We start from the raw sequence: 23,787 nt of genomic DNA, 5'->3' as shown, positions 1-23,787 counted from the left end.
AACAGGTCTCGCTGCTCCCAAGGCCTCCAACTCCAGGTCCCTTCCAAGGTCTGCCCCTCCCGGCACCTGTGAGCGCTGTCACCCAGTTTCCATCGCGTTCAGAACAGGTTCCCCCTCGCTGCTGACGGAAGATGGAGCTTCAGCAGCCGTCATCTCTGTAAGCAACGCTCCTGAAGTCTCAGGACACATGCGGGATGGTGGGATGGAGAGGAAAGGTATGGGCAAGGCGACCCTGGCTGTACCTGAACCATTGCAAACCTGGCGGGGGTATTTTTCTTCTCTTCTTGTATTTTAATTGGGCTGTTCTCTCTTTCCCAGATGTCTTTCTGGTTTACTTAATGTCAGAGACTTTCACTGACTTTTCCATCTCATCTCTCTTCTCCACTTCTCTTGCTTCCCTCCATTCCCCCAGTTTTACATCCTCCCCCCCCCCTCCCTCTCAATAGAGGAAGAGGTAGCAAAGCGTTTCTCATTTTCTAATGCTGGACTGGGACGTGCTCAGTCTCTCGTTCCCATTTCTCTACCTCCCTGTCAGAAGGTATCAAAACTCTGCTTTAATCCAAGAAAGTGCGAAAACCTTGCAAGGCTGCAGTACCGTTTTGGCAATCACTGAATGGGCCTGTAAGATAAAAGGCAGATAAAGCCAACAACCTGACCCTTGAGCAGGAGCTGCTGGCTCTAGGATTGAGGTGAGGGATCCTCCTAGTGAAAGCCTTTTAACCAGGTCTGAGACGGCATTCCTGGCGCATTTGCCATAGGAGTTAGGATTCAGCCAAAGCTGCCCCCCCTCTGGGGTTTTTCTGCAGATCCTTTATTAAGAGGCATCCAGCAGTTCCCTACCCACCTAATCGAAAGGCATGAGATGTGGCATTGAGAGCAAGGCATGGGCAGATGGAGTTCCCTAGTGCCAGGTCTGAGGGAGCTCGCTGGGACTCTGCAGGAATAGTAAATGTGGCTAAATCTAAGGCCCTCTGGGTGGAGAAGGATTCAGATCTCTGCAGAAACCTCTGTGCAAGGAGAACCAAACATGAAAATACTCTCTCTATGCAAAAGTCTGAATCATCATCTTTCATGTACGAAGCGCCCTGGGGATGTGAGATTGAAAGGATGCAGAGGAAGGAACACTGCTTGCATTTCCCGCAAAAAAAAAAGAAAAATGCTTTAAGCAAAGCCCCTGCTCTTCTGTGCTAGGAGATCCTTTTTAACCTAAGCTGTCAGTGGATGTGTCTTGCCCCTAACTCCAGCCTGGACAGAGCGGTACAAGAAAATATTTGGGAGATTGCATTCCAAGTCCAGGAAGGAGCTGTTTGACCTCGGGTGGCCCTGGGAAGCTGCAGAATCTCACGGTCTGTCAGAGACTTCTTGTCCGAGACGTTGCGTCCCCGCTGGTGCAAGGCTGGGCGTAAACGCGGGTAATTATCCCAGTCCCAAATGTGCATCCTAGAAAGGAACATCTGTTTGTCAGCTGCTCGGTCGGCACTGCAGTGTGGGAGGCAGAAAGTGAACACCAAGCATCCAGGTAAAGTGCACTGCACTGAAGCCCAGGCCAGGAAACGGCCCGGCATCCTGTGCCCGATCTCCGCCATCATCAAACATGCGTGTGCTTGAAAACTCCACACGCCACTCAGCGAGGTCGTCCAGTCCAGGGAGGGGATGCTGCAGCCGCGCAAACCCGACACGGTTCTGTCTAGGGAACGACAACTCTAGGTTTGCCTTATTTCACTTCTGTTTTTACATTGTGCAAATCACTGCTGCTCCTTGTGACCTTGGCAAGTCACTTCCCTCTCCATGGCGTCGGGTACCACCTCGGGGCCTCATAGGGTCAGAATGGGAGAAAAGCTTGGTAAGGGAATGGAATCCACTTTCAAGTGGTACAAAGCAGAATATAAATCCAAGAAATACATCGGTAAATGGTGCAGGGTAAAGAAAACTAGATTTGCCCTGCTATTCCATACTTAAGCAGAACAATGCGGGATTTCGCTCAGTCAGGCCACATCTTTACGATAGGATAAACCCCGACTGATAGTTATCACATCCGCAGAAGAAAAGCTACAGTTTTAATTATTTATAAACCTGCCTAGGGTGTGTGAGCGAGGAAGACTCTGCCAAGCAACAGATAATGCTATTGGACTAAGAATGAATGTAGGGATGCTTGCTGGTCTCTGGTGTCTCTGGAGAGGAGCTCTCCCATGACCTGCGTGTGAAGAGGTGATGGCCCAATACCCTCAGAGAGTAACAGCTGGGCAGTGCAAATCCAAGGGGTTAAATCAGTCTTTGGAATTACAAATCTTGCACTCATGGACGATGAATGCAGCAAACTAATTTACCATTTGATACTGCTGGGGCTTATCTAGAGACCAACTTACAGAGAGCATCCTGAGAGAGAGCTCTTTCAAGGCTGGCACAGTACCCAAGCAGCTGAATGGTGGGGAGAGGTGCTATACTCTTGCAGCTGGATGGTGGGGAGAGGTGCTATATCCTTGCAGCTGGTTACTAGAGAGAGGTGCTATACTCTTGCAGCTGGATGGTGGGGGGAGGTGCTATACTCTTGCAGCTGGATGGTGGGGGGGGGTGCTAAACCCTTGCAGCTGGATGGTGGGGGGAGGTGCTATACCCTTGCAGCTGAATGATGGGGAGAGGTGCTATACCCTTGCAGCTGGATGGTGGGGGGAGGTGCTATACCCTTGCAGCTGGATGGTGGGGGGAGGTGCTATACCCTTGCAGCTGGATGATGGGGAGAGGTGCTATACCCTTGCAGCTGGATGGTGGGGGGAGGTGCTATACCCTTGCAGCTGGATGGTGGGGGGAGGTGCTATACCCTTGCAGCTGGATGGTGGGGGGAGGTGCTATACCCTTGCAGCTGGATGGTGGGGAGAGCTGCTATATCCTTGCAGCTGGATGGTGGGGGATGTGCTATATCCTTGCAGCTGGTTATTGGGGACAGGTGCTATACCCTAGCAGCGGGTTGGTGGTGAGAGATGCTATACCCATGCAGTTGCTTTTTGAGGGCTCTGGCATTTCAGTCGATGCCTTGTTGTCCTCTAGATAATGAGGTCTTCTTGGCTTCTGAAGTGACAGAATTGTTCTCTGTGGGTCTCCATGGATCTTCCTAAGTTCAAGAATGAATGTCAGATCCATTGCATTTGGAGAGTTTCCCTCTGAAGTTAGCAGGCAGATGGGTAAGAGGCATCCCAAAGATCAGTAAAGTCGGGAATGCCTGCAGAGAGCGACTGCAAATCTCTAAAAACAGGTGTGGGGCTGGGCTGCGAATCACTCAGCTGCTTGGGGACTGTGATAGCTTTGCTCTTTGTCTTGCTAATAAAGTTTTTCAGCTCTACTCTGAGGTGTGGTCAGGAGGAGCAGGCAGTGGCATTGGACCTGGATTTCCACGGTAAGATTGGAGCAGGTGCCTCTGGGTCTGCCTCTAGGCCCAGCACACGCTCTCTTCTGGTCGTGTTGCTGGCACCCTGGCCCATCTCTTGTAATGGTGGTGGGCAGGGGTGGCTTGACCCCCTTGGATGTGCCAAATTATAAATTCATCTCTGTCAGAGGCTGCATTGCCTTGGACTCTGAAACTGCTGCTGTCCGTCTTTTGTTAAAAAGTTACTGGGTCCTGATGGCCGATTTTCGCCTACTTTCAAATGTCCCTTTTTTGCCAAAGGTTATTGAGTCTGACAAGTCAATAAAACCAGTGAAGTGATTTGAGCCTTTTGGATGCTGCCAGTCACGTGAGATGAAGGAATGACCAGGGCTGCCTCCAGCCTTCCCGCCTTTCACCCTGATTTGTAGGCGGTGGAATCTGCTAGGGGGATTGGGGTCCTCCAGTGCTTCTCTGCGAGCCTTCGCTCTCTACTGCAGGGGCAGCAGAACAAGGGGAGGGGCAACCCAAGCCAACCAAACTCTATAACCCACTGGTAAAACACGACAGTCATAAACTTCAAGTAGTAACCTCGAATAACCAACGCCCAGCAAACAGAAATACAAATGAATAATCCCAAACTCCATTCCCACGTCCTTCTCACCCTCTCTTTCTGCTCGGCGGCAGGAGGAGATGAGTGGGGGGGGGGGGCGTATGATTCAGAGCAGCAGAGGTGGGGGGGTACAAACACCGCTGCTCTCCTCCTCCTGTTTCCTGTCTGACGCGGCCCCAGACCTCCTGCACCGAGTCTGCGGGGAAACATTTTAGTTGCCCCTGTAGCAAACCCCAAAACCGCAGGGGTCCCTTAACTCCTGTGTTACTTAACATTGTTTTGAGACCCCTTAGGCAGTTGATCGGGAAGTTTGGGATTTGCTTCTCTATTTGTTGTTTTTACATACTATCCGTAGCAGAACAACCATTCTAGATGGCTTAGAGTAAACATACATAAAGGTAAAACAAAACAGCATGAGAATAAATGCAATACAAGGCAATCAAATAAGTACATAAAAAGTCAGCCAAACGAAAATGGAAAAAAAATGGGCCTTAAGTAGCATGCAGAAAACTTTATAGTGTGAAATGCTCCAGAGCTCCTGCTACCAGGAAGGGTCCATGACGCGGAGCCTTCAGCTGCTGGCAGTGAACACATTGGTTGAGTCTCTGTCAGGTCAGAAGGGCTAATTTTAAAATTAGCATGGAGCCAATGTAATATCGGGCCCTAGTATAACAATTTGGTAGGTCTATGTATGAGGAATTGCAATAGTCAATGGTAGTTACTACAGATGCTTGCCCGACAATATGGAAATCATATAGGCCGTATGTAGACGCCAATGACAACCAGCTCTGCTCCTCGTTAGAAGTTGAATCAATGTCTCCATTAAAAACAACAGTTTATGCCTGGAAGCTATTTCGTGATTGAATCTAAAGTCCGATAAATCTGAAGCCTTGATCTTCACTGATGCTGCCATGACATTACCCCCAGGCCAGCCTATAGAAAAAAAGGTCCAAAACTTGGGTTTACATCTGGAGAATAATCTCATGGCCCCAGTGTCTCCAGGTCAGCCTTCGGGGCATCATGACATGAAACGGTAGAGTTAGAACCCAGATCTGGCCGTTTTCATGTACACTGCAACACCCTGTTTGGGGGATTTGCCTATTACAAATTTGAGGGGGGTTGCATTTGACTCAGAGCACAGCAGCACATGTGCTGCCTGGATGCAGCCTCAGGAACAATCTCGCTCCCTATCTTGAGTGGCTACACTCAGGTCAAGGCCTTCTTTCTTTCTAAGGCCTGAATGGTCTGGACCTGGTTATGTTAGCGACTTGCTTTCCTGGTATATTCCAGCTCCTTTCCTGGGATTGCAGGATGAGAGGCTCCTGGTTATTCCATCAAGCGATACGGTTAGAGCCGCAGGCGCTCGTAGCAGAGCCTTCCAAAGGAGATAAGACTCGGCAACTTCCTTTTCAAGAGAAATTGGAACTGTGGCTCTTTCCACGGTCCCTCAGAGCTCGCTCTCTTCTCTGGGGGCTGCCTCATCCCTCGGTGATCCTGCATGGCACTGCATGTCTTAAGGGTTAGGTTAGTGGTGGCTCTAGCTATTGCCTGCTGATTTGTTATTTCTGGCCTGTTAAGGTAAATTCTGGGTTTTTCAGGGGCATTTCAGGGAAGAGGAGGCTGGCGATTGTTTGCATTTGCTACAGGTCTAAATGGGGTATTGAATTTTAAGTGCTTATTGTTTTACTGCTTAATTTTGTTTTGCTTTTTGTGTTATTGGATTATTCTGCTCCTAGGCCTTGCTTTGAGTACTTCTCTGGGATGGTGAGTAATTAAATATTCTTAAATAAATCAATCAATAAATACATTTCCCATCCAGCTATAAACTACTAGATGTTAATGATCTTTACAAAGTGAACAATGCCTGACAGCTGGTCTCAGCCAATTCCCTCTCTTCTACTGTCTGCACCCAGAAAAAACCCTACAGCAGCAGCTCCAGTGAGGCACTGGTCAACCTGAAACTCTCAAGGAAATATCATTGTAAGTGGGACTATTCATTGCCAGGATAGCGTCACCGTGAGAGAGACCAAGCACTGCCAGGTCAGCATCTCAAGAAGCGGACATAGGCACTGGCAAGGCAATAACACTGCAAGAGAGCCTAAGCACTGCCAGGACAGTATCACAAGAAGAGGAACCAGACAATGTCAGGGCATTAACACTGCAAGACAGCATCACAAGAAGAGGAACCAGACAATGTCAGGGCATTAACACTGCAAGACAGCCTAAGCACTGCCAGGACAGCATCACAAGAAGAGGAACCAGCACAGCCAGGGAAATAATTCTGCAAGAGAGCCTAAGCACTGCCAGGACAGCATCACAAGAAGAGGAACCAGACAATGTCAGGGCATTAACACTGCAAGACAGCCTAAGCACTGCCAGGACAGCATCACAAGAAGAGGAACCAGACAATGTCAGGGCAATAACACTGCAAGAGAGTCTAAGCACTGCCAGGACAGCATCACAAGAAGAGGAACCAGACAATGTCAGGGCAATAACACTGCAAGAGAGTCTAAGCACTGCCAGGACAGCATCACAAGAAGAGGAACCAGACAATGTCAGGGCAATAACACTGCAAGAGAGCCTAAGCACTGCCAGGACAGCATCATAAGAAGAGGAACCAGGCACTGCCAGGACAGCATCACAGGAAAAGGAATCAGGCACTGCCAGGGCAATAACACTGCAAGAGAGTCTAAGCACTGCCAGGACAGCATCATAAGAAGAGGAACCAGACAATGTCAGGGCAATAACACTGCAAGAGAGCCTAAGCACTGCCAGGACAGCATCACAAGAAGAGGAACCAGACAGTGTCAGGGCAATAACAGTGCAAGAGAGTCTAAGCACTGCCAGGACAGCATCACAAGAAGAGGAATCAGCATGGCCAGGGAAATAACTCTGCAAGAGAGACCAATCACTACCAGGAGACCATCACCAGGCACTGCCAGGGCAATAATTCTGCAAGAGAACCAAGCACTACTAAGACACCATCATAACAAGAGGAACCAGGCACTGCCAGAGAAATAACACTGCAAGAGAGACCAAGCACTAGCACAACTGTGAATAATGTTCTTTTTTAATATTAAAAACCATCAACATTAAAAGTGGTACATCAGCTGTGCAGTGCCCTCTGCATGAGCACCAAGGACTGCACAGTGCTCCCTGCGTAAACACAGAGGACTGCCCACAGTGCCCACTGCATTAGCAGTGAACGCTGCAGTATGCACACGGTTACATGGACTCTCTGGTCATACATGTATCCTGCAGAAATAAAGAATTTCACAATTATAACTAACTGCCTCTTTCTTTTAATGTTGCCTTTTTTAAGCACTTAGGGGGTAATTTTCAAAAGGATTTCTGCACATAAAATGAGCATCGGAGCAATTTCCCGCTTACCCATTTAATCCCAATTTTCAGCACATAAATCCTTTTGCAAACCCCCCTCCCTTATTGAAGTGTCGGGCTCTGCTGTGCAGGAGGCGACGCTGTAGGAAAGATCCGAGTTCCAGTCATTGCCCTGACCCAGTGCCAGCTCGTTGGCTTCTTATACCTTCCGCAGATTTCCTTATGCCAGACTTGGGCTCCGTGTCAGCCCGGTTATCAGGGCTGGATTTACAGTGCCGCCAGCCAATGAGAGAGAACGGCACCGAGGCACTCCCTGCCAAAATGGTTATGGGAAAGCCCAGCTCAGAGAGCCGGCAGGATTAGTTAATAGTATTTGGGAATTTGTGACACTGGCAATGATTTGCATTTCTGGGACATATTTTCTGTGCAGTTTGCTATGAAGCACCAGCTTTGACCAACCTGTAAAAATGAAGGACATCGTTAAAGCTCTCCTCTTCTCTCTCTGAGGGCCTCCAGAACCTGCCACAAGCTGCAAACTCCAGGACGGAGCAAGGTCAATCAGGTGGAGGAGCCCGGCTCAGGGGGACTTACTCTTATTAGTAACCAAATACTCCACTTTTGTCAGCATTACTGCTCCACGGAAACCAGGAATCCCCTCACTACCAACGCAGCAGCCCAAAACCTTGCAGACCATAATTTCATTAGTTTAAAACAAGCTAAAATGTTTAAGAATCTTCCTGGCAGTAATTTTGGATGTCAACTGTAAAGTCAGCAATTAGAGACCTGCCACACATTTGCATATTCACAGACAAATTCTTCTTCTAAATTAAATATGTTCATTATAGTTAAAAGAGTTATATTATGTACCCCTGAAACCCGTTATTTATGTAAAGCCTTTTGCTGTCATTTGTTTACATCCTGTATATCCTGTTGTATGTAAAGCCTGTTGCTAATTTATTGTTTACTGTAAACCGAGGTGATGTATATCTATACGTGCCGCGGTATATAAGAATCACTAAATAAATAAATAAATTCACACGTTTGCAAAAGTAAAAGCTTCCAATGTCTGTTGCAAGAATCCAGCACTCAGCACAGGGCTCCCGCAGCTTTTCCCGTGCCCATCCCGTGGCTTCCGCAGCTTTCCCCGTGCCCATCCCGTGACTCCCGCAGCTTTCCCCGTGCCCATCCAGTGGCTCTCGCAGCTTTCCCGTGCCCATCCCGTGGCTCCTGCAGCTTTCCCGTGCCCACCCCATGGTTCTTGCAGCTTTTCCCGTGCCCATCCCGTGACTCCCGCAGCTTTCCCCGTGTCCATCCAGTGGCTCTCGCAGCTTTTCTTGTGCCCACCCCGTGGCTCCCGCAGCTTTCCCCGTGCCCATCCCGTGGCTCCCGCAGCTTTTCCCGTGCCCACCCCGTGGTTCCTTCAGCTTTTCCCCATGCCCATCCCGTGACTCCCGCAGCTTTCCCCGTGCCCATCCCGTGGCTCCCGCAGCTTTCCCCGTGGCTCCCGCAGCTTTTCCCATGCCCACCCCGTGGTTCTTGCAGCTTTCCCCATGCCCATCCCGTGGCTCCTGCAGCTTTCCCCATGCCCATCCCGTGGCTCCTGCAGCTTTTCCCGTGCCCACCCCGTGGTTCTTGCAGCTTTCCCCGTGCCCATCCCGTGGCTCCTGCAGCTTTTCCCGTGCCCACCCCGTGGTTCTTGCAGCTTTCCCCATGCCCATCCCGTGGCTCCTGCAGCTTTCCCCATGCCCACCCCGTGGTTCTTGCAGCTTTCCCCGTGTCCATCCCGTGGCTCCTGCAGCTTTTCCCGTGTCCATCCCGTGGCTCTTGCAGCTTGCCCTATGATTCCCATAGCTTGCTCTATGCCCCTCCACACACACAGGATTGGCTCAGTTTTAATCGGCACCTCCCAACCAGTGAAAAGTAGCAGCCTCACTCTTACCTTCCCTCTCCTTTCATCACTCTTGTCCCTCCCTGCCCTCCCCCTTCCATCCTCCCCTCTTCACTCTTACCTTCCATTCCTGCTCTGTAGCCCCCAAGCACTGGGTCTGGCACTTCTATAAGCTGCTTCCTTCTGTGGCCTCTCTCTCTCTCTTTCCTGTGAGGTTCAAACAGTTTCTAACATGAAGGAGAGAGGCATCAGCAGAAGGAGGCAGCGTTTCCAAGTGCTGGGCCCCCAGTGCAGAGGCCGTGCAGGAAGGGACAGCCACCCTCTCAGAGGAGGGGTCTTGAACAAGTAGATGTGAATCGGTTATTTACACTTTCGAATAATAGAAGGATTAGGGGGCATTCCATGAAGTTAGCAAGTAGCACATTTAAGACTAATCAGAGAAAATTCTTTTTCACTCAACGCACAATAAAGCTCTGGAATTTGTTGCCAGAGGATGTGGTTAGTGCAGTTAGTGTAGCTGGGTTCAAAAAAGGTTTGGATAAGTTCTTGGAGGAGAAGTCCATTAATAGCTATTAATCAAGTTTACTTAGGGAATAGCCACTGCTATTAATTGCATCAGTAGCATGGGATCTTCTTAGTGTTTGGGTAATTGCCAGGTTCTTGTGGCCTGGATTGGCCACTGTTGGAAACAGGATGCTGGGCTTGATGGACCCTTGGTCTGACCCAGCATGGCAGGTTCTTATGTTCTTATGAGTGTGACTCTTAGGGTCAGGAGGGGACAGCGGCACTGCCTACTAGGGATGTGCAGCAGGGACGGATTTGTCCCATTCGGTATTCATATTCGTCGGGACCCAAATCCATTGCATCCATTCTCGGAGGACCCCGATCCGTTCATTAGTTACATATGTATTCGCTTCCCCCCAAAAAAAACCCATCCCAACCCTTTAAATTTAATTTACTACAAACCCCCACCCTCCTGACACCCCTAAGACTTGCCAAAAGTCCCTGGTGGTCCAGCGGGGGTCCTGGAGCGATCTCCTGCACTCGGGCCGTCGGCTGCCGGTATTCAACATGGCGCCGATAGCCCCTGTGACACAGTAAGGGCAAAGGCTATCAGCGCCATTTTGAATACTGGCAGCCGACGGCCCGAGTGCAGGAGATCGCTCCAGGACCCCCGCTGGACCACCAGGGACTTTTGGCAAGTCTTGGGGGGGTCAGGAGGGTGGGGGTTTATTTGTTAGTGATACATTGTATTCGTGGGGGTTCGCTATACGTTTTGTGACCCCCACGAATACAACGAATATGGCATATACGTTGCAGATTACCAATACGTTGCAAACGAATGTACACCCCTACTGCCTACTACATGGCACCCAGTGCACCTCAAACACTAGCCCTGATGTCCCATGGCTCCTGAAGCTTGCCCCATGCCAGTTGATCCATTATGCTGATTGGTCCCCCAGTAAGGAGAGGCTAAGAAGTGTCAGGGGTTGACCAGTGTCACCCTGGAAAATGGCCCTGGTGGGGCAAGAGTGAATGGATGTCACTTCTGCCCCCACTAAACATCAGAGACATACAAGAAACTTTGGGGAGAGCAAAGGGACTAGGGTGGGCAGATGAAAGGGGGCAGGAGCTAATGGCCTGCTAACCTTTCACTTTTTTTGGCCACAAGTGGTTGATGGGTGCTGGGGCCACTGGACCAGCAGGTTTATTGTTTCATAGGACTGGCAGGGGTTTCGGGGTCCGTACAGCTGCTTTAAGCCTCAGCCCGGAGCATCGGGGTGTGCGTTAGTATTCAGATGCCGACTTCCATGCATCTGCACCAGTTTTGGGGGAGGGAAGCTAACACACGGTATCTCGTCAGTACAGCATTTACTGCCTGGTAAAGCCCCAAGGAAACTCAGTGCATGTCATGAGGAGAGGGAAATTTCAAGCAAACTAGCAGCGTCCGCAGGTTCATTTACTAAAGGCAGGCCCAGATGTAGGGATCGTCAATACAGGCACCGGCCCAGGGTGCCAAATCTGCAGACCAAAGAGAAGCCTTAGGGCCAGGTGCTGGCACAGCTTCAAAGGGGCACTGCCCGGGGGTGCCAAAATCTTAAATCCGGCCCTAGCTGCTGATCACAGACACGCTGGCACAGCGAGGCCAATGCCCAGGATTGTGGGGTCTCTAGTGGGGCGGGAGGGCGCAAGCTAAAGCCACCCACCCCCACAGCACAGCCCCTGCCTTCAAACTGGCTACAAATGTCACAATAAGAACAAGTCTCTTCCATGCAAATAAAAAACACCTGGCCAGTTTCAACTTCCTAGCAAAAAAAAAGGACAATTCAAATGATTTGATAGCCTGCACGGGGTATGGGAGGGAAGCTGAGTCTGTGCAGCATGCACTGCACATGCACTGCACATGCACTGCACATGCAGAGAAATTCCCTCAGCAAGGGACCCCAACACTAAGAAGGATGTTTCCCCAATTCAAATTCTGGTGTCACCTCAGTAGCAGCCACTTCCAGTGCCAGAAACGTGAAGTAACACAAAATTCTGCAAAAAAGACTCTTGAAACCTTAAGTAGCAAAGCTGCCATCCCATAAGTCAAATAGCACTGCAAAAATTTCTCCAGGACTTACATACTAAGAGCAGAATCCCTCAGAGACAGAGCGCAGACCGACACTTACCTTCCAGACAGAACCACGCAGTGCCAGCAACGCACACTTCCACTCTACAAACAGGAAATAGAAACGCACACTTCCACTCTACAAACTGGAAATAGAAACGCACGCTTCGACTCTACAAACAGGAAATAGAAACGCACACTTCCACTCTACAAACAGGAAATAGAAACGCACGCTTCCACTCTACAAACTGAAAATAGAAACGCACGCTTCCACTCTACAAACTGGAAATAGAAACGCACGCTTCGACTCTACATACTGAAAATAGAAACGCACGCTTCCACTCTACAAACAGGAAATAGAAACGCACGCTTCCACTCTACAAACAGGAAATAGAAATGCACAAACAGGAAATAGAAACGCACACTTCCACTCTACAAACTGAAAATAGAAACGCACGCTTCCACTCTACAAACAGGAAATAGAAATGCACAAACAGGAAATAGAAACGCACACTTCCATTCTACAAACTGGAAATAAAAATGCACGCTTCTACTCTACAAACTGGAAATAAGGGAGGCTTCCTTTTCTTGCCTGGGCAGTTTATCCTACTCTTTTCCAGACTTCTTTTCCAGGGTCTCCTTTCCATTTCTTCTTTCTCCTCTTATCCTCTCCAATTTCTTCCCTGCATGTGCCTCAGACATTGGTTCTTCCCTTTCATCTTTTTCTCCATTTCTCTCTTTATCTTTCTATCCACTCATAGTTAAATTTCACCCCTCTTCTCCCCCTCTCTAACCCTTCAGTCCTCAGCCTCCCTTTTTTCACCTCTCAAGTATTTATCAGCTTTCCATGTCCCACTCTCACCCATCCAGTTCTCCCATTCCCTCTCTCTCACTCACTCTCTCCTCAGCCTCCTATTCTTCCTCTTTCACCCAATCCTCCATTCCACCACCCTCTGTACTCACCCTCCATCTTCCTCTGCCTCGCATTCCCTCCTCATTCCCTCCCTGAACTCCAGCCTGTCCTTCTGTCTCTTACCCCTACCCCCCAGCTCCAATCCTACCCTCTCACCCTTTTCTCTGACACATCCATCCACGGCACCCCAATCCCTTTCCACTGCCTTTTACCCTCTCAACCCCTCCCCATTCTTCAGCCTTCTTCTTTTACCACATACCCCACCCCCACAATTACCTAACTGTCCCGCCAAGCCTTGGCTCAGTCCCAGCTCTTCCCTTGCCCTCCCGCAGCTCCCGTCTGCACTACCTCCTCCCACAACTAGTGACTGCCTGCTCTTCTCCCCTATCCCAGTCCTTCCCTGCTTCTGACCCAATGGACCGGCACCACTAAGCTACTCAGCCATGCAGCTTAGGCCTGGGCGCCTGCTCCCTCCTGCAGTCCATGGTGAAACGTCCCCTGTGTGGATGCAGAGCCCTGAGGGAGTGTTTCACTGCCTGGGCTGCAGGAGGGAGGAGGCAGCTGAGCAGCTCAGAGGTGCTGGCGACATTGGTGTGGCGGGGGGGGGGGGGGAATGATTTTTCTTTTTTTGCAGAGGGGCACTTGCCACCCCAAGCACTGCCCCTAAAGGAAGGTTCCCAGTAGGTAGGAGAGCTGCACACATTAACTGGTCCAGGAACGCAAATTGAGCACTGGGCCCAGTTCAGGCCTTCTTGGCAGTTCTGCTCCATTTAAAAAAGCAAGGACTCGATCCCCCCCCCCCCCTCTTATAGGCTCTTCTGAAGAGAACTGAGTGTTATAAAGAGGTGATGCTACAGTGATCGCTATAGTGCTTCCTAAATACCCCAAAATTAAGCTGAAAACATTTTTCTGATGGCCATGTTCATGGCTCGGCTCAGTAGAGGTAACTGCCAATGAGGAGGCCTGAATTTGAATCTGGAGCTGATCTTATCTGGTGATGCTGCAGGAGGGACACTCCTAGTCCCTGGTTGGTGAGGAAGGGGAACTGTAGCCTGACCTTTGTAGCTGTGACCTGGGTAAGTATCCCACGGTGCTGCAGAGCCAGGGGATGAGTCCCGTATCCCAGGACATCAGGCTGAGATGGGAAAATGAGCCTTCCAGGAGCAAGCAGATGGGGCTACCCCAGCGAGGGCTGCTGCTGCATTCTGGGGCACCGGCCCTTTCTCTGGAAAGGAGAAGCTACCCCTAAGCAGTATCTCAGGAAGTAGCTGCCCAGGGCTCCAAAACTCTTGCTATCCAGAGACTTGCAGCTGCTCTGGCCAGGATCCCGCCCGGTCCTCCTCCCACACCTTATTAGGGCACAAAATCTTCTATTCAGTGTTAAGAACTGCAAATCACAAGGAAGGACCATGTCCCCATTTAAGGCTCTTCAAACATCCAGTGATTCAACTACTTCCTCCCTGCAAGTCAGCAGGATTAGTTAAAGCAGCAATACTAGTTAGTCCCAAGTTATCTGCCACTCGTTGTTAGACGCCTCCTATGCTCAGCCATCAGCAAAAGAAGTTTAAATATGCAACCTGAGAATATGGTGGGCCACAACAAAGATGGCGACCCCCAGCTGTTGGGAAGGTAGCTAGGCCTTGACTGGCCCTCCAGCTGCTGCACAGAGCACACGTGCAGGGTTCCAATGACAAACAGCACAGCAGCACCTGAATTCTTTAATAAACATTTCAGGAAGCTTTTGACAGGCATTTAGCTATTGGTAGAGCAGTATGTCAGCTTTAAACCGTGCAGACAGGAAGATACAATTCTTCAAGCAATGGATATTGTCCTATGCTTAGTGACCCGCACTGAGCCCAAATTCGCATCATTCGAGAAAAAAATGGGAGCCCCCAATGCAGGTGCAGGCAGACGGTGCCGTTTGCATCAAGCCCAGGGCTCCGATCCCCGGCCCCCGAGCGCTCTGCAGCATCCCCCCGTCCAAAGCCCAAACGCAGCCCCCGCTCCCGGGCACCTGCAGCCCAATCGGTGGCTTCGGTGACAGCCAGGGAGGGGGAGGGGATGGGAGCAGCGGTGCTGCCAGCGGAGGGCCGGCCGGGCACTTGCCTCCCCTTAGGCCAGCCCAGGGGCGGCGGCAGGGACTTACTGGCTTTGCCGGGCTTGGGCCTCTGCAGCAGCTTTTGCACGGTGAGCAGATCCTCGCTTTTCACCGCCTGCAGCAGCTCCTGGTCCTTCCCCATCGCTGCTTTCTGCGGGCTGCGCTCTCCGCCGCCTGCGCTTTGTTACGCCAGAGCGGGAGATGCCATCAGCAAGGCTGCCATCTAGCGGCGGCCCGAGGAAGCGCCGCCTGCAAGGAGGCTGCCCGGGCCGGCGGGGCGGAGCAACGAGCAGGACCGCTGCGCGCGCAATACATCGCACTCGTCCCGCAGCTCTCCTCCGAGAAGCGACGGCTACTTACTGCGGGCACGGATGGGACGGAGGAAGCAGCTAACGCGGGCCACCGCTGCGCGCAATACATCGCACTCGTCCCGCAGCTCTCCTCCGAGAAGCGACCGCTACTTACTGATGGGACGGAGGTAGCAGCTAACGCGGGCCACGCCCGTGTCTCCCGCGCCCCTTCTCTCACCTCTTTATAACCTTCCTCCTGGGGCGTCTTGTCCAGAACATGCAGGCCCTCGGCCCAGTTTAGTTCTAGCGCACCTGTGGCTCTGCTCCTCGGAGGGTTTGTCTATCTGCTGTTTGCTTGCTGTATGCACGGTATAGTGTTTTCTTGTACAGCTTGTAATCTGGGGCCTGCACATGGAACAGATCTGGACTTGGGAGGTAGAGCAATTGTACAGATAGGAGATGAAATGTAAGCAAACGGCTGCAGTTGATGCTCCTCGTACGGTAACAGAGCTGAGCTGGGTCGGTCTGGCAGGCTGGAAGAGCTCAACCCTGATTAAATTGCCCCCGGTTACAAATCAGCCAGAGGGAGGCCAATCTAACGCCGATTTTTAAAAAGGTGGGCAGCGGTGATTAATCGGGCAACGCGAGCCTGAACTCGGTCCCAGGTAAAATAGTAGAAAGTGTTCTTTAAAACAAAATCACTAGCTGCAACCACAGACCACGTTTGTTTATTTATTTAATGTGTTGAATTTTATGAACCGACATTGGCCCGTTTACATTGTAACAAATTAACAAGAGAATGAAAAACAATAAACAGGGGTGGGGAAGCAGCAATGGAGGAGGAGAGAGGAGAGCAGTAGGAAGGATAGGGAAAGAGAGACGTTTGATAATTTATATTCCTGACAATAGACAATGTATGTACAGGGGGCCGGTAGGTACCAGAGCATTGATGGCAGTGAAAGGGCGGGAGGGACAGGGTAGGATAAGCTTAGAGTGCAGGAGGGGAACTTATAGCTCAGTATTTAGGAGTCTTTGCTTGGGGGGGGGAGAAAGAGGAGAGGCAGATAGGAGGAGAGGAGAGTGAGTGGGCTAAGCTGGATACGCTAATGTGAAGAGCCAGGTTTTGACAAGGCTAATGGGGAAGAGTCAACATGATGGACTTTCAGATTTATTTTTGAAGGTGGGCATAGATAAGAACATATGAAGTTGCCATACTGGATCAGATTAAAGGTCCATCAAGTCCAGCATCCTGCTTCCAACAGTGGCCAATCCAGGATGCAAATACTCAAACACTAAATAAATCCCATGCTGCTAATGCTGGGAATAAGCAGTGGCTTTTCGCTACAGCAACTTGGTTTATAGCAGTTTATGGACTTCTCCTCCAGGAACTTATCCAAAGGAACAGGATGAGTGAGGTCATCAAATTTACAGTTGATACAAAATTATTCAGAGTAGTTAAATCACAAGCAGACTGTGATACATTACAGGAGGACCTTGTGAGACTGGAAGATTGGGCATCCAAATGGCAGCTGAAATTTAATGTGGACAAGTGCAAGGTGTTGCATATAGGGAAAAATAACCCATGCTATAATTACACAATGTTATTAGGAGTTACCACCCAAGAAAGAGATCTAGGCATCATAGTGGATAATACTTTAAAATCGTCGGCTCAGTGTGCTGCGGCAGTCAAAAAAGCAAACAGAATGATGAGACCGCACCTTGAATACTGTGTACAATTCTGGTCGCCGCATCTCAAAAAATATATAATTGCGATGGAGAAGGTACAGAGAAGGGTGACCAAAATGATTAAGAGGATGGAACAGCTCCCCTATGAGGAAAGGCTGAAGAGGTTAGGGCTGTTCAGCTTGGAGAAGAGACGACTGAGGGGGGGATATGATAGAGGTGTTTAAAATCATGAGAGGTCTAGAACAGGTAAATGTGAATCTGTTATTACACATTCAGATAATAGAAGTTAACAAGTAGCACATTTAAGACTAATTGAAGAAAATTATTTTTCACTCAACGTACAATTAAGTTCTGGAATTTGTTGCCAGAGGATGTGGTTAGTGCAGTTAGTAGAGCTGTGTTTAAAAAAAGGTTTGGATAAGTTCTTGGAGGAGAAGTCCATTACCTGCTATTAATCAAGTTTACTTAGGGAATAGCCACTGCTATTAATTGCATCAGTAGCATGGGTTCTTCTTAGTGTTTGGGTAATTGCCAGGTTCTTGTGGCCTGGTTTGGCCTCTGTTGGAAACAGGATGCTGGGCTTGATGGACCCTTGGTCTGACCCTGCATGGCAATTTCTTATGTTCTATATACTCTGTAATTTTGTTCTTTAGAATAGTTTCTATGATTTATCCCAGCACCAAAGTCAGGTTCACTTTATAGTTTTCTGGATCACCGCTGGAGCCTCTTTAAAGACTGGGGTTACATTGGCAACACTCCAGTCTTCGGCTACAATGGACTATTTTAATAATAGATTACAAATTGGTAGAGATGAGCTTCATTTTTTTCTACCGTGTCGGACGTGAGTCGGACGCTTCGGGGTAAAGTTCGTTTTTCCTTGGTTAGTTTTTTGGAAAAACGAACAAAAACTAAGTGGGGAAAAACGAAACCGGCCCAAAAAACAACACGGGAAAACTAAGCTAAAAAAAAACCCCACCCCAAGCATTAAAATTAACTATAATACATTAAATCCAACCCCCCCCCCCCCCCCATCCCGATCCCTCCCCAAGACTTACCAACATCCCTGGTGGTCAGTGGGGTCCCACAAGCGATTTCTCCCTCCGTGCCGTCGGGCCTGCCTCGCATCAAAATGCCCGCCGATAGCCTTTGACCTACTATATCACAGGGGCTACCGGTGCCATTGGTCAGCCCCTGTCACATGGTAGGAGCAATGGATGGCCGGTGCCATCTTGTGCTCCTACCATGTGACAGGGGCTGACCAATGGCACCGGTAGCTCCTGTGACATAGTGAGGGCAAAGGCTATCGGCACTATTTTGATTACTGGCAGCAGACGGCGAGATCGGTCCTGGACCCCCGCTGGACCACCAGGGACTTTTGGAAAATCTTGGGGGACCCTCCTGTCCTCACATTAAATACAACCACCCCCACCATCCTGATCCCTCCCCAAGACTTACTAACATCCCTGGTGGTCCAGCGGGGGTCCTGGAGTGATCTCCTGCACTCGGGCCATCGGCTGCCAGTAATCAAAATGGCGCAGATAGCCTTTGACCTACTATTTCACAGGGGCTACCGGTGCCATTGGTCAGCCCCGTCACATGGTAGGAGCACAAGATGGCGCCAGCCATCCATTGCCCATTAACCCTCGATTGGATGCGCGTTTTTGATGCACTAGCGTTACCCCTTATTCAGTAAGGGGCCGAAAATGCGTGTCCAACCCCACCAAACCTAATAGCGCCCGCAACATGCAAATGCACACTGATGGCCCTATTAGGTAGGCCTGCGGGATTCAGAAAACAAAATGTGCAGCCAAGCCGCACATTTTGCTTTCAGAAATTAGCACCTACCCATATCATGGCAATATTAAGTCTGAGGTCCCGAAAGTTACCAAAAGTAAAAAATAAAAAAATAAAAAAATTTGAAGTCAGCCTGTGGCTCGCGGTCGAAAACTGGACGCTCAATTTTGATGACGTCCGGTTTCCGAACCCATGGCTGTCAGCGGGCTCGAGAACAGACGCCGCAAAATTGAGCTTTGGCTGTCAAACCCACTGACAGCCGCTGCTCCGGTCCAAAAGGAGGCGCTAGAGACGCGCTAGTGTCCCTAGCGCCTCCTTCTACCTGTTTTTACCGCCAGCCTAATTTGCATACTGAATCGCGCGCACAGGAGAGTGGCCTGGCGCGCACCGGTCTCCCGCGGACTTTACTGTATCGGCCTGTTTGTTTATAAACATTGAAGCAAAACCATCCGTGAAAGCTAAATGCTTTATCTTCCCTAAGTGGCCCTGAAATCTCTTGATCATCTAACGGTCCGACCGACTCCCTTGTAGGATTCCTGCTTCAGATATATTTTTTAAAGTTTTTATTGTGACTTTTTGCCTCTACGGCCAACTTCTTTTCAAATTCTCTTAGCCTGCCTTATCAATGTCTTATATTTAACTTGACAATGCTTATGCTTTTTGCTATTTGCTTCAGATGGATCCTTCTTCCAACTTTTGAAGGAAATTTTTGTGGCTAAAATAGCCTCTTTCACTTCACCTTTTAACGAAGGGGGCAGTTATTTGGCCTTCCTTCTACCTTTCTTAATGCATGGAATGCATCTGGACTGCGTTTCTAAAATTGTATTTTTAAACAATGTCCATGCCTATTGTACACTCAACCTTTGTAGCTGCACCTTTTAGTTTTATTCTATTTTTCTAATTTTATAAAAGTTTCCCTTTTTAAAGTTTAATGCTAGAACCATGGATTTATTACTGTCCCCCTTCCAGTCATTAATTCAAATTTTATCATGCTATGATAACTAGAGATATGCATTCTTTTTGACGAATTAGGAAATATCGTACGAATTTCCTAATTCTTCATGTATCGGTAACGCCAAAAACCGATTGCATTTTTCCTGAATTTTCAGGGAAAATTGTTTTTTGGGTTAGCGTGCATGCTAGCTCCCGTTAGTGCGCGTGTTAGCTCTCGTTAACACGCACTAACGGGAGCTAGCGCACACTAACCCAAAAATGATTCCCCACGAAAAAAAAAAACCAAACCGTGGGAATACAAAATTTCCCGTGGTTTTACGAAAACGAAACCGAAATGATTACCGGTATGATATACATCTCTAATGATAACTATTGCTAAGCGGCTCCACCACTGTTACCTCTCTCCAAATCCTATGCTCCACTAAGAAATAGATCTAAAATAGCTCCTTCTCTCATCAGTTCTTGAAGCAATTGCTCCATAAAACTATCATTTATTCCATCCAGGAACTTTATCTCTCTAGCATGTCCTGATGTTACATTTATCCAGTCACTATTGGGGTAACTGAAATCTCTCATTATTACTGCACTACCCAATTGATTAGCTTCCCTTATTTCTCTTAGCATTTCATCATCTGTCTTCTCATTTTGGCAAGGTGGACTGTAGTATATACTCCTATTGTTATGCTTTTCCCCAACACCCACTGGATTTCTGCCCATAAAGATTCTACTGAGCAATTAGTCTCTTGCAGGATCATTATCCTGTTGGACTCCATGCCATCCCAGACATAAAGCACCACATCATCCCCTATCATTGCAATATAATTTGTACCCCGGTATAGCACTGTCCCATTGTTTATTCTCCTTCCACCATGTCTCTGAGCTGCCAGTTAAGTCGATGTCATCATTCACTGCTATATTACTCTCCCATCTTAGACTTCTGGCATTAGCATACAGACATTTCAAAGTGTGTTTTTGTCTGTATTAACAACTTGCATTTCAGTTGACAGGGGTAATTAGGAATCTTTTAGCTCAGCTGATTCTTATAGGCACATGGACTACTTATTTTTAATTATTATTATTATTGTAACCTCTGTTGGGATACCCTAACTCTCCTGTTTAATTAGTATCCTTTGAAGATACCTCCCTCTGAACCATACACTGCTGAGCGACTGTCAGCTTTCTCCCTTGTCCCAGTTTAAAAGCTGCTCTATCTCCTTTTTAAACGTAGTGCCAGCAGTCTGGTTCTATCCTGGTTAAGATAAAGCCCATCCCTTCAGAAAAGACTCCCCTTTCCCCAAAAGGTTCCCCAGTTCCTTACAAAACTGAATCCCTCTTCCTTGCACCATCGTCTCATCCATGCATTGAGACTCCGGAGCTCTGCCTGCCTCTGGTGACCTGCGCGTGGAACAGGGAGCATTTCAGAGAAAGCCACCCTGGAGGTTCTGGATTTCAGCTTTCTACCTAAGAGCCTAAATGTGGCTTCCAGAACCTCTCTCCCACATTTTCCTATGTCATTGGTGCTGCTCACATGTACCATGACAGCCAGCTCCTCCCCAGCACTGTCTATAATCCTATCTAGGTGATGCGTGAGGTCCGCCACCTTCGCACCAGGTAGGCAAGGTACTAGGCAGTCCTCACGTCCACCAGCCACCCGGCTATCTACATTCCTAATAATTGAATCACCAACCTTGATGGTCGACCTAAGCCTTCCCTCCTGGGCAGTAGCCCTGGGAGACTCATCGTCAGTGTGAGAGGACAAGGCACCAGCTGGAGAGCAGGTCCTTGCTACAGGATTATTTCCTGCAGCGGCAGGTTGATTATCTCTGGCCAAGTGACTTTCCTACTCCAAGGCAGCACCAGGGCTGCCAGACTGGAGTTAGGATTTGGCTACAATGTGTGACAAGCCCCTGATTGTCCACTAGATGGCCCTAGAGCACTGCCTATTAGGAATTAACAGTTTAGTAGCAGGGACACCGTTCTTATATAACCTGGGACACCGTTCTTATATAACCTTTCCTCTTGAGGCTCTCAGGCTAGACTAGGAGCACATGTGTTCAGTTTGATTTAGCTTTCGAGGCATAAGGAGCTGCTTTCCCTAGTGTTGAGTGAGGCTTACTTTCCCCCTTCAAACCTTTGTATTCTCCGAGGAGATCCTGAGCACTGCACTCCCTGCCTGTAAAGATCTGCCTCATTTTTAAGGGAGACTGTTTTAAGATTTGGCTTTTTATTAGGGTTGACTTTACCTAGATTCAGATGACAGGGGCTGGAGACTTGTGACCCTTCCTTCTAGGTCAGAGATCAGTTCAGCATTGCCTCGGCCAGAGAGAGATTTTTGTAACTACAGCAGCTTTCTCCTTTTTGTTGCGAGGGGAACTTCGCTCCACCCCTCCTCACAAGGAAACTGGGCTGGTAGAGCTGGTTTCCTGTGTGCCCCAGACTTTTCCCTCAGAGAAGTCCGGGAAGAAGAGCAGGAGACCCTCAACAGGATCTCCAGCAGGACACAGGCTGTGGGCAAGAGACTGAACACTGGAACTCGGGTAGGAGTTTTCCAGGATTCAGGAGATTCCCCTACAAGTTGGATTTTCCTAACCCACTGGGACAGTTTATGCACTGAGAGAAGAAGTGATAAGCTCCATCCCAGGAACCTGAGATTCAGGACACATATTCAGAGGAAGCGAGACTTTGTAATACGTACAGCTATTCTCTGAAGGGACATTGACTGAACGTTTTGAAGAATCAATACGATTTATTTTGAACATCCAGTGCGCTGGCGATAGACATTGTCACACACACACACACACACATGGAAACATCACACCACTGCCCGGGCCAAGAAGGCCCGCCTCCATCCCACAGCAATAACCCATTCCTTCGAAACCGTGATAGGGGAGAGAAATAGCAAACACAGTCCCAGAGAAATAAATACTTTTGTGGGCCCTTGGAAACGGTACAAATCCATGAAAAAAGGGTTATGTATGTCCCTGAAGGTCTCCTCTACAAACCTCTCTGTCTGCCTCAGCTCCTCCAGGGCTGCCACATTGGCCTCCAGAGATTGGACTTGCTCTCTGAGAGCCTGGAGCTCCTTGCACTGGGTGCACACATACAACGTTTCACTAATAAGTAAAAAATCATACATGTGGCACTCGATGCAAAAGACAGGAAGCCCCCCTCTTGCTGCTGGACTGCTGTCTTCGCCTTCATTTTGTTGAGTTCTTAGTTAAGGTTGCTAAAGGAGTAGGAATGTGTAAATTAGAGTCCTTTTCATTTATTGGTGTATTTCCTATTAATCTGGTAGTGACCTGCAAGGGGATATTAAACTTTTGAAAAGGGCTGGGGCAAACCTGTGTTTTAGATAAAAGCCTAATTGCTTTTTAATATAAAATTTCCTCTTGCTTATAAATCGAAGGAAGAGTTAGGGCAGGTGGGAGGGAAAGACAGACACTAGAATTACCTACTTTAGACTTGTTTTTTATTATAAGCGCATACAATAATGAGTATACTCCACTAATGTATATCTCCTAAAATTTACCAAAGCAATACTCACTGATCCTCTCCTCTCAATGTTACCACAGGAGACACTAGAAAAGAACTTATCTAGCTCCCTGGTCCTTTTTTTTTTTTAATTATTATTAGGTACACATGCAGACACTAAAAGAAATTACTTTTTCTGGCCTTTAATCAAGGCACACACACTTGAAGTTAGTTTAACCCACAATTTCACCTCTCTCCAAACTTAACTCCCAATATTACCCGTTAGCAATTCTTACCAATCCTCTTCAGTCACCAGCAAAATCTCTCTCTCCTCTCAGTATTCCCTCTGGATCTGAGCTGGTTTATGTAGTGCATTTGGATTTTCAGAAGGCATTTGACAATCCCTCATGCAATACTCCCCAGGAAATTAAAAAGTCATGGGATAGGAGGCAATGTCCTTTTGTGAATAGGTAACCAGTTAAAAGATATTTAATCCTTCCATTTTTTTTATTCTTTATTTATACAACTTTTACAAGTATTTTTAGACAACAATAAACATTGCCAATAAAAAGGTCATCAACTGAATATATATTCACCTTATTCAAATAAAGATAAGGAAATTATTAATCAAAAATATCATACTTCTTTTCATCAATAAATAAAATTATCTTGACCAGAAAAGGAAAAGTTTAGTGGGTTACATCCTCTAGAGCACAATAAAACAATTGAAATCTTATAATAGGAAAAAAAAGGAAGATGAACATTTCACTTC

General features: G+C 48.3%; 1 protein-coding gene across 4 annotated transcripts in view; it reads right to left on the bottom strand.

Annotated features, from left to right (window-relative positions):
- The window catches only part of LOC115075660 (caskin-1-like), a 177,969-nt gene extending 162,981 nt beyond the window's left edge, over positions 1–14,988 (bottom strand). For 3 of the 4 annotated variants that reach the window (XR_003852568.1, XM_029576237.1, XM_029576238.1), the window contains exon 1: positions 14,869–14,988. Coding sequence is in view for 2 of the 4 variants with exons in the window: in XM_029576237.1 (XP_029432097.1) it covers positions 14,869–14,962 (94 nt within the window). In the remaining 2 variants the exon portion in view is untranslated. The remainder of the gene's footprint in view (positions 1–14,868) is intronic. The other variant, XM_029576240.1, reaches the window with a different exon arrangement.
- Positions 14,989–23,787: the final 8,799 nt, after the last annotated feature.

Source organism: Rhinatrema bivittatum, chromosome 14 (assembly GCF_901001135.1).
Source record: "Rhinatrema bivittatum chromosome 14, aRhiBiv1.1, whole genome shotgun sequence".
Taxonomy (NCBI): domain Eukaryota; kingdom Metazoa; phylum Chordata; class Amphibia; order Gymnophiona; family Rhinatrematidae; genus Rhinatrema; species Rhinatrema bivittatum.
The sequence above is the reverse complement of the archived record's forward strand: the minus strand, read 5'-3'. Positions and strand labels throughout refer to the sequence as shown.